The following is an 11879-nucleotide window of genomic DNA, read 5'->3' as shown; positions in this document are numbered from 1 at the left end:
CACATAACATGCAAATACCAGGTTATACTAAGGTCAGGGCAGAAGGATAATGCATGCTTTGTAAGGTTTTCTTTGTCATTATTAGGGAAAAAAAAATAGGTACAATGCAGTACACTATGTACAAAGTGACATAGTTTGGCCTGAAGCTTAAGCTAGGCCACAGCTGGATGCGTCATAAGAACTGTTTTCTGATTTTACTTGATTTTGGGTAAAAACTGATGATATTCATGCATTCTAAGACAGGTTCATTTTAAGACAGAGTTTTATAGAACTCAGAATAAAGCTCTTTCTTTTTCTCTTCTCGGCCCCAAGATAATTCATACTCTTAATTCTTGCCTTCCCTCTCCCCTTTGGGAAAAGAGAATTATACAAAAGAACCCAACCAAATCAACCCAAACACCCAACTTCAGTTAACAGAATTATCCACATCTTTCAGATGAGCTCTAATTTTAATTTCTTCTGGTTTCCAGAAAAATTATTTAATATCAATGCTTTCTTTTCAGGTTAGCCCCTTTAAATTCTTTTAAAATAGATATTTCCTGGGGAGAAATACATATTATTGCTTTATACTCTTCATTTCAGACAGATCACGTGCACTTGGGGAAAAGCAGAGGGTAGAAGACTGGGTTTTACTGTGGTGATCATTCATGCTGTGTTTATATGTATATTAACTTGCACCACACAGAAAATTTAGAAAGAGTGATTTCTGAAAGGATTCTCAACATGAGTAAAGTCTAAGAAAATTAATATGAATTCTTGATTTCTTAAGGATAATCACACTTTTGTTCAATCTCAGTAAAGCCATCTGTGGGTGTGTTCTAAGAGTGCATTTTAGAGTAGGGTAATGCTTTAAACAGAGGCATGTATGAGAATTATGCCCTTATTGTTTCTTGTTCTTTTTAAAGCAACTGGTAGGAAATAAGGAGGGTGAGTGAGTTATTCTTGCCTCCCCACCCCCACAATATTATGCGGTTAAAATTGGCAAGATTTAGCAGGAACAGTGGTTAAGTTTTTCAGTGTGACTTGACTCAGTGTCCTTTCCTGATTGACTACTACAGAAAATGAAGACTCCTGCAAAAATACCAAAAAAATGACATTGCGTTGCTGTTTTCTATCCTAGGCGGAGTGTCTCACAGGATCAGGTAGGCACTGAGTGCCGGGGCAGAAGGTCTAGGTCATTACCATAAGAAGCTCTTTGGCACCCTGTGTTATAGAATAAAGTGTCCGACCGGTTCCCATTACTAGGAGCCTGTGGCGCTTTTCTTAAATAATCAGTCCCATTCAGACAGAGATTTTAAGGCCCTTGATCATTTCATAAGCAGTAATTTTTCAATGCTAAATGGCACTGGAGGTAGAATGTTTTGGGAGTCAGGTTTTCGAAAAGAACTTGGTCTATCCTGAAGCTGGCCTGGTTCTTTGTCATTTTTTCCAAAGGTCAGATGGAAGTTCAGCTCTGCTGGCATGTGCTTGGGCATCTGGGTGGAGGCAGGAAACACTGACTTCAGCTCCACGCTCCAGCGGAGAGGGCCTGGGAGGTCATACAAATGGAGATCAAGTTCGAGCTGGTCCTCCAAATCCTGGAGGGTGGAATCAGACAAAGCTTGGCTTGCGTTACTCTGACTTTTCACCCTGAGACATTTATTTTTCTTCTTTAAACTTTTTAAGAGCCGGAAAATCCTGGTAAGTGAAGATAGTGAAGATAACATTGCAAGTATGCTATAAATAAGTGTATTTTTTTTTTCCTAAAGTGCATTTTCAGAGTCCCAATTAGAAAATGTGCTTCACTGCCTTACTCTGCATATGCCCCAGTGAATTCCAAGGGGTCAGAGTGGCTGTAGTACAACTTTGAGATCGGAAGAGCTTGCTCTTTAAAGAGCTATTTTTAGCTGGAAGGGAGAGTGTAGGCCTCGCAGAGCCTGGCAGGTTTGTCCTACAGAGGGAATCTAAATCCGAGGTGGGAGTCCAGGGAAAGGTCTCAGTGGGGCTTCTTTGCTCAGAGAAGGGTGATTCTGCTGATCGTCACTGCTATGTTGGTGTGTGTGTTTGGGGAGGGGATTGTGGTCGTTCCTCAGGGGATCTCCTGGGGTCCTCTGGGGCCGCCTGTGTAGCGCATTCATTTTGTCTGGGTCCCTCACTGATGGAAGCAGAAAGACGCCGAGCCGAGGTGTCCAATAGCCACGTTGGAAGAAAGGACTCCCTAAGACTCGCTAAAAAAAAAAAAAAAAAATCACGATTCTATTTGGATACCACCACCTTGGGCTCCTGAGATAAATTTCAACCCAACTCTCGGAGATTAACATCAAATTGTCGTCCTGCAGAGTGTCATCATTCCAGACCAGGCTCAGGTGCAGAGCAGTCTTAGCGAAGTAACAGGCACGGTAGGGGGAAGAAACGTGCCTCCCGCCGAGCGGGGACTTGGGGACTGAGGCTGAGCGCGCCGAGCAGGCGCTGGCAGCCCGCCAGCACCAACCAGAGGGGCCTGGTTCTGGGATCTCAAGTTCTGCGCTGCAAAGGGCGAAGGGGAGAAGAAGGAGGCAAGATTTGAGAGGCGATGGCAGGGGTGAGGATGAGGCAGATATATAGAGGTGGAGAAAGTCAGAAACCCTGAGAGCCGCCGAGGACAGCCGTGGAGTCCGAGAAATACGGAGAAAGGAGGTAGAAAATAGACTGAGAGATAGAAACAGCGAGGGATAAAGAGAGAGACGGACGGCGAGAAACCAGCGCAGAGACCAGGAATGGGGGACGCTGGCTGAGTAGGACATGTCGTGAGAGAGGGAGGTGGCAAAGTATCCCAGTGCGTGCCCCCTCCGCCACCCGTGCGCCCCACCCCCACCGACTCCCCGTGCCCAGCCCGCAGCGAGGAGTCAGCGCGCAAGGTCGCCCAGTCCTCCCGGCTGCCGCGAGCTGAATGGCCAGCGGTCCGCAGCGCCTCCGCCTCGGGCCCGGCAGCCACAGGTCGGCGGCGCCCAGCGTCGGCTCCCGAGGCCGGCGGGGAGCCCCGCACTGTCCCGCGTCCATCCCCTCCCCGCCCTGCGTACCGCCCGCGACGCTCCCCGCCACACCTCGGGGGGTCGCAGTCCCACTCACGCCCCCCGCGGTGGGGGCGCTGTGGCCACCAGAGACATCACAGGAGCCAGCTCTCCCTGTGGGCCGGGCGCGCCAAGAGCTTGGGAGTGGGATCTATAGACACGAGATACCGATTAGCCTCTAAGGCATCGTTTACCCACGTGCCGATGTAATTGCCCGAATCCGGGAGTAGGCGCGCGGACCCGCCGACCTAAGAAGAGAGCTCTCCCGGGTCTGTGGCCCGACGCCCAGCGCTCTCCTGCGCGTCCCTCGGCGGCTGGGCAGGACAACAGACAGCGCCTGCGACTCGGTGGCTCCCGGCGACCCAGTGTAGCGGGTGCAGGGACAGCCGCTCCGTGCGCCAGGAGCCTCCAGGTTCTCGCCACCCCAGTCCTTTTCCAGAAATTCGACTGCTTGCAACTGCCCTGTGGCTTTTTTCTTCCTAAAGGCCAGTGTCTTATCTCTCAAGTTCAAGTTCCGAGGACTTGCCCAGTCTCCTCCCCTGAAGACATTCCTACCATCCTTCGGTAGCCTTGGGAAGCTGGGAGCCTTGGACTGTTCGTCCCAGAGCCAGACCTGGCGGTTCCAATCGTCCGGCACAGTACTCGGCGCATTCGCCTCTCTCACTCCCTCTTCCTTCCTCCCTTCCTCTCTTCCCTCCTCTATTTTCCCCTTTCTCTCTTGCCTCTTAAGTTTCCTGCACCGTAAATCCAACTGTGCCAAGCCTAGGCTCCCGTGGAACCAAGCCTGAGCGCGACCCGGACACGGGGACACCGACTCCACCGAGGCTGGACGCGACAGCGGGACCGGTCTGCGCCCCAGCATGGAGTCGAAGCGCCAGGGAGGGCATGTCCGGGGCGCCGGAGACGCCAGGCCCGAGTAGCTCCTCCATGGAGCCTGCCCAGAGCGGTCCCTGCTCACCGGATTCGCCCCCAGTCCTGTGCGGTACGTACTCTCGGCCATCACAGTTCCGAAGGGGATACTTGGGGCGGGGTAGTGGGCACTGGGAAGGGGCGGCGGGGACGGTCACTGGTTGGGGGAGGGAGTCCGCTAGGTGGGTGACTCTCACAGACCCGGGCAGACTTCCACCCTATAAGTTAGTACTGGCTGTGCCCTTGAATAGAATAAAAGTAATGCTAGAAATATGTGTGTATGTGTGTGCGCGCGCGTGTGTGTCCAGGGGGCTCGAATGGGTAAACTGAGCCTTGCTATCTTGTTTGCAAATTTTAAACGATCCCCCCTCCACCCCACCCCACCGAATGTGTGGAGATACACAGCACCTAATCTTGGTTAGCTCTACGTGCCCCTTCCTCTTCCCGCGCCCCCCTCGCTCAGTCTCTGGCTGGCTCTCACTCTCTTCTCTCCATCTCTCTCTCCTGGTGTGTACGTGTGTGAGCACTGCCAAGGCTGGCAAAGCACCAGCCGCCGCGTTCAGCCCGAGCCGCCCCACCATCAAACACCACGGCAGGTCTCGCTGCCAGAGACACTCGGGGTCCGAACCAGCCTGCACGCGGCTCTGTGCCCTGCCACCTCCTGTCTCCTCCACCCGGGAACTCGCGCCCGAGGAGTGCAGGGCGCTAGGAGCCCCTCATCTCCCCGACCTCCTGCCTGCCTGCCGGCCTTGGGGACCTAGCGCTGGCTGCTTTCAGGCGCTGGATTTACTCGCTTTTACATTTTTCCTACTCCCCGCCTCCGGGTTTTTTGGTTCACCCCTCCCCGCCACGACCCCCTTTTCCGGCTTGGTCGCCGAGCCTAACCTTGCCCGCGTGGTCATGGGATGTCTAATTTCATTTGTATCTAGGCTGCTGAGAGCGCTCCTTGCTCTGTGAAGTGGATGTCAGGTGGATCTATGTTTTTGAAGGAACAAAGACTCAGCGAAGGCAACGCCGAGGAAGTTTGAGACGCGGGAGGATGCAGGCTGCGTGCTGGTACGTGCTTCTCCTCCTGCAGCCCACCGTCTACTTGGTAAGTCGCCGGCTGATCCAGCGCCCCCGCAATCCCACCCTGGCCACTAGGCCGGGCACCTGGGGGCGCGCGGGAGGAGGGGGAGACCGCCAGCTCAGCGCGAGCAGCGTTCCTAGCGATTGTGTCGGAACAACTTTGGCGAGCTGGTCTCCGAATCCCTGCGGGATTTTCTGGGGCTCCTATCCCCATTTCCCGCTCCAGTCCCCCTCTCCTGCGCGTGATTCTGAGCAGCCTTTCCGGCACCCTAGACTCTCCGAAACCAAGGAAATAGTGGGACGGGATGCTGCATGACAGGGAGAGCAGAGAAGGGTGGAGGACACGAACTCTCACTGGTTCATCCACAGAGTTTAAGCGAGAGGAGGTAGAGGTGGGAAAGTGGGCAGCACGATCTGCTCTGTGACTTTGAAAGCGAACCCACCCAGCTAGCCCCCGAGTTTGGAGATGTGCACATAAAAAAGTACAGGTAACTTTGTTTGACTTGTAGGGGTCGAGGCAGGACAAGTTGAACTTCCTGTGAGGAGGAGCCTCACGGGCAGTCAGAGTTCGGGCAGAGATGCTCTGGCAGACGTGTAGCGTCGTCGCCCTCTCACTCCTTTCCCAGTCTCTCCTTTATACCGAATGACCGGACCGAATCCAGTTCCAGTGCCGAGACCCCTGTTAGGGAATGGCAGACCTTGTCAGGGAGAGAATTCTAGGCAAAGCCGTAGTTCCAGTCCTCCTAGAGCCGTTATGGGGGTAGGGGGAGGGGGTCTGGACTTTGCACACTGTTGTACCTGGCGATGGGGACTAGGGTGGCGAGAAACGTTTTATTGTTGTGGCGGTAGATTGGTAACTGTGAGCACCGCGCGTAATCGAGACGCAAAGTGCAATTTCTAGGGTCTAGCTTCAGGGAGGGCCGGGCGCACTCCCATCCGGGTGCTGAAGTTGTACTCAATGCCCCGACTCCAGTCTGCCTATCTATGGGCCCCAGGAGTACACTGAGGGCTCAGTGTGTTCTAACTAGAGGCAAGGAGCGCTGGGGCGCCCTAAGATCTCAGATGGGGCTGAATAAATGAGATGGGAGGTGTGCCGTGCCTTCATCCCAAGAGCTTCAGAACCCACAGTTCTGGGAGCAAGAGAGTTGCCATCCTGCAGCTGAGAACGTTTCCCAGCCGCTGCCCTGGTCCATATGACATCAGAGCTGCTAGTTGTATGATCTCTGTGTAAGTGAGTGTGTCAGTATTATGTGTGAGTGAATATGTATGTGAGGGTGTGTGTATTTAACGGGTGTCAGCTTCAATTCAAGACTCCTCAATGTTTGCCTGTCTTTGCACTTTTATCACCAGACCATGCAGCGGCGGACGCCAGAGGGCGCTGCGTGTCAGTGTCCTCACTTATAGGACACCTTGGGGTAAACAGGTGAAAGCCGGGGCAGCCAATCCTAAAGAATAGCCTTTCTGACTCTTGTCGCCACCGAAGTCTGTGCCTTCCCTGGCTGGAACACAGATGGAATGCAAAAAGTGTCCTTCCAGTTTCCCATTTTCAATCGTTCTTGCCCCCAGTCTATGTCCACTAAACCCACTGACATTGAGAGCCCAGAGAGAGAGGACAGAAAGTTTGGTCAGAGGAAATACAGAAATTATGTATTGAAAGAAAAGGGAGGGGCTGCAAAGTGAAAGCTACAGAGGGGGGATATTACCCATTCCCTCGATCTTGGAAACACTCCCGCCCTTCTCTGCGTACCTTTACGCAAGACCTGAACCTCAGGACCGCTCTTATGTCCTTGGACTGTGTTTACATGCACACGGCAAAGGCTCGCGGCTGTGGTTCATTTTATTGCTTGGAGCGAGTATTTCGATATTCTGGAAAATAATCTATCAAAAGCAGAAGTGAAATCAATACATTGTGTTAAATTTTAAATGTGTTTGTTGGCAGTTAAACCGTTTTCCACTTATTACAACAACAGTGCTGGATTTATTCTAATGCGCTGCGTTCTCAACAACAAGCGCATTAATTCTCCTTTAATTGTAAACTGGGAGCGTTTGAAAACCGTTCAGTGTGCAAATTATGCTGATTCAATTACCGTTTAGTTACAGACTTCATTACCTGAATGCGTTTTGGCAATACAGGGAAAGGAGACACTTTTTCCAATTTCACTCAAAACAATACCAAATGTGAACAATATAAAATAGAGAAGGTTGATTTACAAGTCCATTCTTTTCTCTTTGATCTAAAGTTGTTTTTTGTGTGTTGGGGATTAGAATCCACACACACTACAAAAACAAAAGGCTGGTGGCTGTGACCCAAGGCAGTAAGTATTCCAGGGATTGTCATCCCACCGTGATTTGCCAGCACAACCCTGAGCTGCTTTCTGGGAGGAGCAGGAAGCTGACTTTTACCATGGAAACGCATTTTAAAGGGTGAATTGGGCAGTCAGGACAGTTCAGTTTTAGGCAACTAAGGAAGTGAAGAGTCTTGGCTAAAGCTCTAGGACAATGAGACAGACCAAGGAGTGGCCAAAGCTTCTCCTCCACTTATTTTACTAAACACTAGATAGATATCTGAATTTAGCATTTATTGATAGCTGTATCCTAACATCCAGACTTTTGCAAGCAACTGCAATAGATTCATGCAGGTTGTTAGAGCTGATTCAAATTATGCTTCATGAAGGCAGGAGTGGCAAGTTATTATTTTATTTTGCTCCCTACCCTTGATTTGACAGAAGCCGCAGAAGAGCTTAAAGAGTAATATTTTATCTTTATGAGCTCATACCACAAGTTTGGTGACAGGGACACTCTATTTATGCATTGCTTCCTAGCCACAGCACAGAACACCTTTCTCTTTAAGCTCCTGGAATCCCAGTTGTGTTTCCCAGGACATAATCACCACATTATGTCCAGGATGCAAGGTTTGTTTAGGTATCCCCTGTATAAAAATATTTAGCCTTCTCTTTATAAAGAAATACAGTAAATACTCCCAAATTTGGGAGAAACTTTTTATGAAAAACAACCTTCTCTCCATCAGGCCAGTGCTTCATATTTTAGCCACAATTGTCTGCCTCAGTTTAGGTGAATGTTCTCAAGGTATGGTTTTATGGCCCAGGGGTCTTTGAATGCCTGTTCTAAGTTGAGGGTTTTGAGTCTTTCTGTGTTTATTGGGGATGGGTCTGTCCTATTTCAAACTAGAAGCTTATTTTAGTACTGCAATGGGAAGTTAATTAGAAATATGTCTGCAAAGTTACCTTCTAAAGCACACTAGGATACTAAACAATTACCACAAAGCCATAAAAGTCTCCTGTCCTAAATGCAGGGAAGTGGGAAGTTATTTTTTAAAAACAAAGAGAAGGAAATCTTCTGTTTATTGAATGTTGTATATCGCAGATTTAAAACTCTGAATTCAGCAGGAGAGGCACCCATGACATAAAAATACTGGCTAAAGGTTAAAAAAAATGTTCTGCAGTTTTTATTTTTCTATCAGTTCTGGACTGATTCCAGGGTATTTTCAGTATGATTTAATGGGGTAACAGGACTGTAGCATTTTAACTGAACTGAAGCACACACTGGATGATCTGGGGAAATGTGCTTTCTGGCTCTGAGGACTGGGCATCCTAAATTGAGTTATTCTCAGTGGGTCAAGCAAAGGACAGGCCAGGGCACACAGGGAGAGCCACTTCCTGCAGAAAGCAAGGTATCCTATTTGGTGGCTCTCACCTGTGGCAATTTTCAGAGTCAAGAATTAATTCTGAGTGCCCCCTGGGCATGTCCACAAAAAAGTTACTCAGACATTGAGTCTAGAGAATCTGACAAGGGTTTGAATGCTGCTATTGTGGTTAGTCCCATCCACAGTGCTACTCTAATTAGAAGAGATGCTCACCCTCCAATTTAGGTCCCACCAATCTCTTCTGCTAGGAATTCAAATAGCTAATCTTGTTGTTGTCATTTTTAACCAACATGGGCAAGAATGGAAACTTCTTTCTTAACCTTGGTCTTAAAAAGCATTTTGAATCATCTATTCCCTCAAATTTACGGTGTCCTTGAAATGTGAATTTCACACTAGTTGTTTAGTAGAGATTAAAGAGTGATTAGTGTATTTCATGGAATACTACCTCTGCATTGTTGCAAACCAGACCCTTCAGGTGAATTCACCCGTTTGAAGGTTGCTGTTAAGAAATGTGGAAGCTGGGAAGAAGGCAGGAGAGACCACTAGTGCCTATCCTTTGGACTAGGTATGTATACTTCTCAACCTTTGAAATTAAGCCAGCTGCCCACGAAAAAAAACCTGTAATCAATTTGAGCTTGATTTTTTGGAGCTTACTTATACCAAAAAAAAAAAAAAAAATCCACATTAACTACCTAACAGTGGCTATTCAGTATTCTCTATTAAGGCCAGTTCTTGGAGGCAGTTCTAAAATTCCCACCCCATTGCATTTCCTAACTCTTCTATCCCCATGTCAGCCTTCTTGCTATAGGGTTAAACCGAGATTTTTGAAGGAGGCTATCCCACAGTAGCACACATGAGAATTTATCAGTCCGAAGACATATCCTAGGGCTCTGTGAGAAAAATTGCATTTTCCTGAAATGCTCCACTCTCCTGTGACTAGGAAAGCAGCTCTCTGGGTGTGTGGGAAGGTCGTTGGGTGGGTCACCCTTCTGCTTCACTTCAGGGAGGATTATCATGACTTGGGGGCTTCTAGTGATAGCTTCTGGGGAAATTGCCTTCAGTATGAGAAGGGTTGAGTCAGAACTACTCTAACTTTCTCAGCCTGTATTTTCCCGGGAAAGCCATTAAGTTTGTGGCTCCTCTTTGTGCGAAGTTGATTTCAATTTAGCTTTGAATTGTTGACGCTATTTCCTCCTTAATGAAAGTGTTGTCTGGATGAAAAATATATCGGGTGGCAGGGAAATTGGTTTATTTTTTTTTTTAAGATAGGTGCCCAATGCCCTACTTTTCTTTCTGCGGGAAGAGTTTCTGCAGACTACAGAAATTGACAGCATTGTCCAGGTAATAACCCTCGACGACAGTATTTTCAAAAGGACATTCGAGTGATGAAAGCATTTGGATATTGCCTTTTCAAATAAGCAGTTTTCCTTCTTGGGGTTCTTTGATTTTATCGGGGGTGGGAGAAGGGGCCATGCACTGGCAAAGGTCTGGCTTCCCGGTTTCACCTACACCTCAAATACCAAGAGGCTTGTCAGCTTCGCTTGGAATTCTGAGGTCTGAAGAGCCCTCAGTGAGTTTGGCTGTCCCGGCATTGATGTTAAGGGTCAAAAGGGAATCCCAAGAATAGGGAATAACACTCTTTTTTTTGCGCTCCTCCTCTCATAGAGAAAGGCAATGTGTAAACGCTGAAAGTTTGCTTGCGCTCAAGTGGCAAGTTAGGAAGTGTGCCTTCTTTTTGATGGTTTTTTATTTATTTTAATAGAGTGCCTTGCTTTGATTCATTCGGGAAAGTGCTTTTATAGCAACCACATCCTTTAGGAGCTTCAGATCTCATTCTGTGACCTCAACAGTCCTCGGCATTTTAATTAAGAGAGGGAGGCCGACCAATCCGCGGGCCGGGCGCCCTGGGGTCAGCGGTTTCCTGGAGCTGCGGGTGGCTAAACGGGTCTACTCTCGTCCTTTTTCCTGCATTCTACGAGCCACCATTAGTCTAGTCCCGTCGCACATTTGCAGGAATTTGCGGTCTTGATTTATCTGCTACTTAAGCTCCCGACCAGCTCTTTTTCTCTATGTCAGCACTAACTCCTCCCGGAGCTTGGTAAACACAGGCGCGCATTTTTCTGGTGCAGATTGGCATGTTGACGACTCCGCTTGAAGGAATGTGACAATAAAGTGGGAAACCAAAGCTTGGCAAGCACTTAATCAAGGATAAAAAGGTTCTGCTGTAAGGATGTCACTCAATTTATTGTGAAAGTCGGATGAATTACGTTTAATGAAAGTGCTCCCCAGATGAATATTACTAGCAATTTCCTGAGTTGGCTCTGTCAGCTCGAGATGAGAAAATGCCAACCCAGATCAGAAAAGAGCGCCCACCTCAATTACTATGCAAGCTTTCCAAGAGCGGCTTTTTATTGAGATGATATACATTGGCGGCTGCTTCCTGCCCCTCCGCGCGCGCCCTGGAGCGCGTTTGAGCATTTTCCAAACTTGACGTCTGCCCTCCCGGGTTGCTGGCTGTTGTTTAAAACTTCTGATGAGCCTGCTGCGTTTCTGCTATGGGCTGAAAACCCAATTACCTCCCTGTAAACAGTTTTCCCTAATAGATTTTGTTTACTACGTAGGTGGGGATTGGAGGGTGGTGGGGTGGGTGGGAGGAGGTGGGGCGAAAAGAATTCCCTTGCTCGGGTTCCCTTTGTCATCGAAAGTCCCTTCAGTGTCTAGAGAGAGGTTCTGGAGCGTGGAAAGCTGGTGGCGCCCGGAGCAGGGGTGTGGGGACATTGCGCACCACCGTAGGGTCCGAGGAGCTACGAGACTGCAGCAATGCCTCTCTGGTTGCAACTCGTAAAAGTCTTCTCCTGCTCCCACTTCCTTTAAATGAATGAGAGTATTTGACTTGTTCTAGCCGGAAATATGATGAGGAGGGGGTACATAGGCCACCGTCAGAGCGCATCGCCTCATCTGCATGAGAATGGAGAACCAAGAGGCTTTTCTTGTACCGTTTCTGTCTCCCACAATAAGACACATTACTGCTTAGAAAAACTGAGTGTTTCCCTAGGAACCGGCTGGTGGGGGCTCTGCGCATCCCTGCGGAACCTGACTCCGGCCGGGCCTCACCCATTACCCCGCCACCCTAATGGATTCTGACCCGCAGGATCCGAGGCTGCAGCGCAAGGCCAGGAGCGCAAAGGGCGGTTGGGCACCCGCGCGCC

At 49.1% G+C, this 11879-nt stretch overlaps 1 protein-coding gene across 1 annotated transcript in view; it reads left to right on the top strand.

The window, feature by feature from the left end:
• The first annotated feature begins 2633 nt into the window (after window positions 1-2633).
• Window positions 2634-11879, top strand: part of NXPH1 (neurexophilin 1) — a 310810-nt gene continuing 301564 nt past the window's right edge. Inside the window, exons 1-2 of the mRNA XM_066353962.1 lie at window positions 2634-4011; window positions 4868-5031. Of these exons, the coding sequence (XP_066210059.1) occupies window positions 4978-5031 (54 nt within the window). The 5' untranslated portion in view covers window positions 2634-4011; window positions 4868-4977. The remainder of the gene's footprint in view (window positions 4012-4867; window positions 5032-11879) is intronic.

This window comes from Saccopteryx leptura, chromosome 12, assembly GCF_036850995.1.
Source record: "Saccopteryx leptura isolate mSacLep1 chromosome 12, mSacLep1_pri_phased_curated, whole genome shotgun sequence".
Lineage (NCBI taxonomy): Eukaryota > Metazoa > Chordata > Mammalia > Chiroptera > Emballonuridae > Saccopteryx > Saccopteryx leptura.
This window is presented reverse-complemented; position numbering and strand designations above follow the sequence as displayed.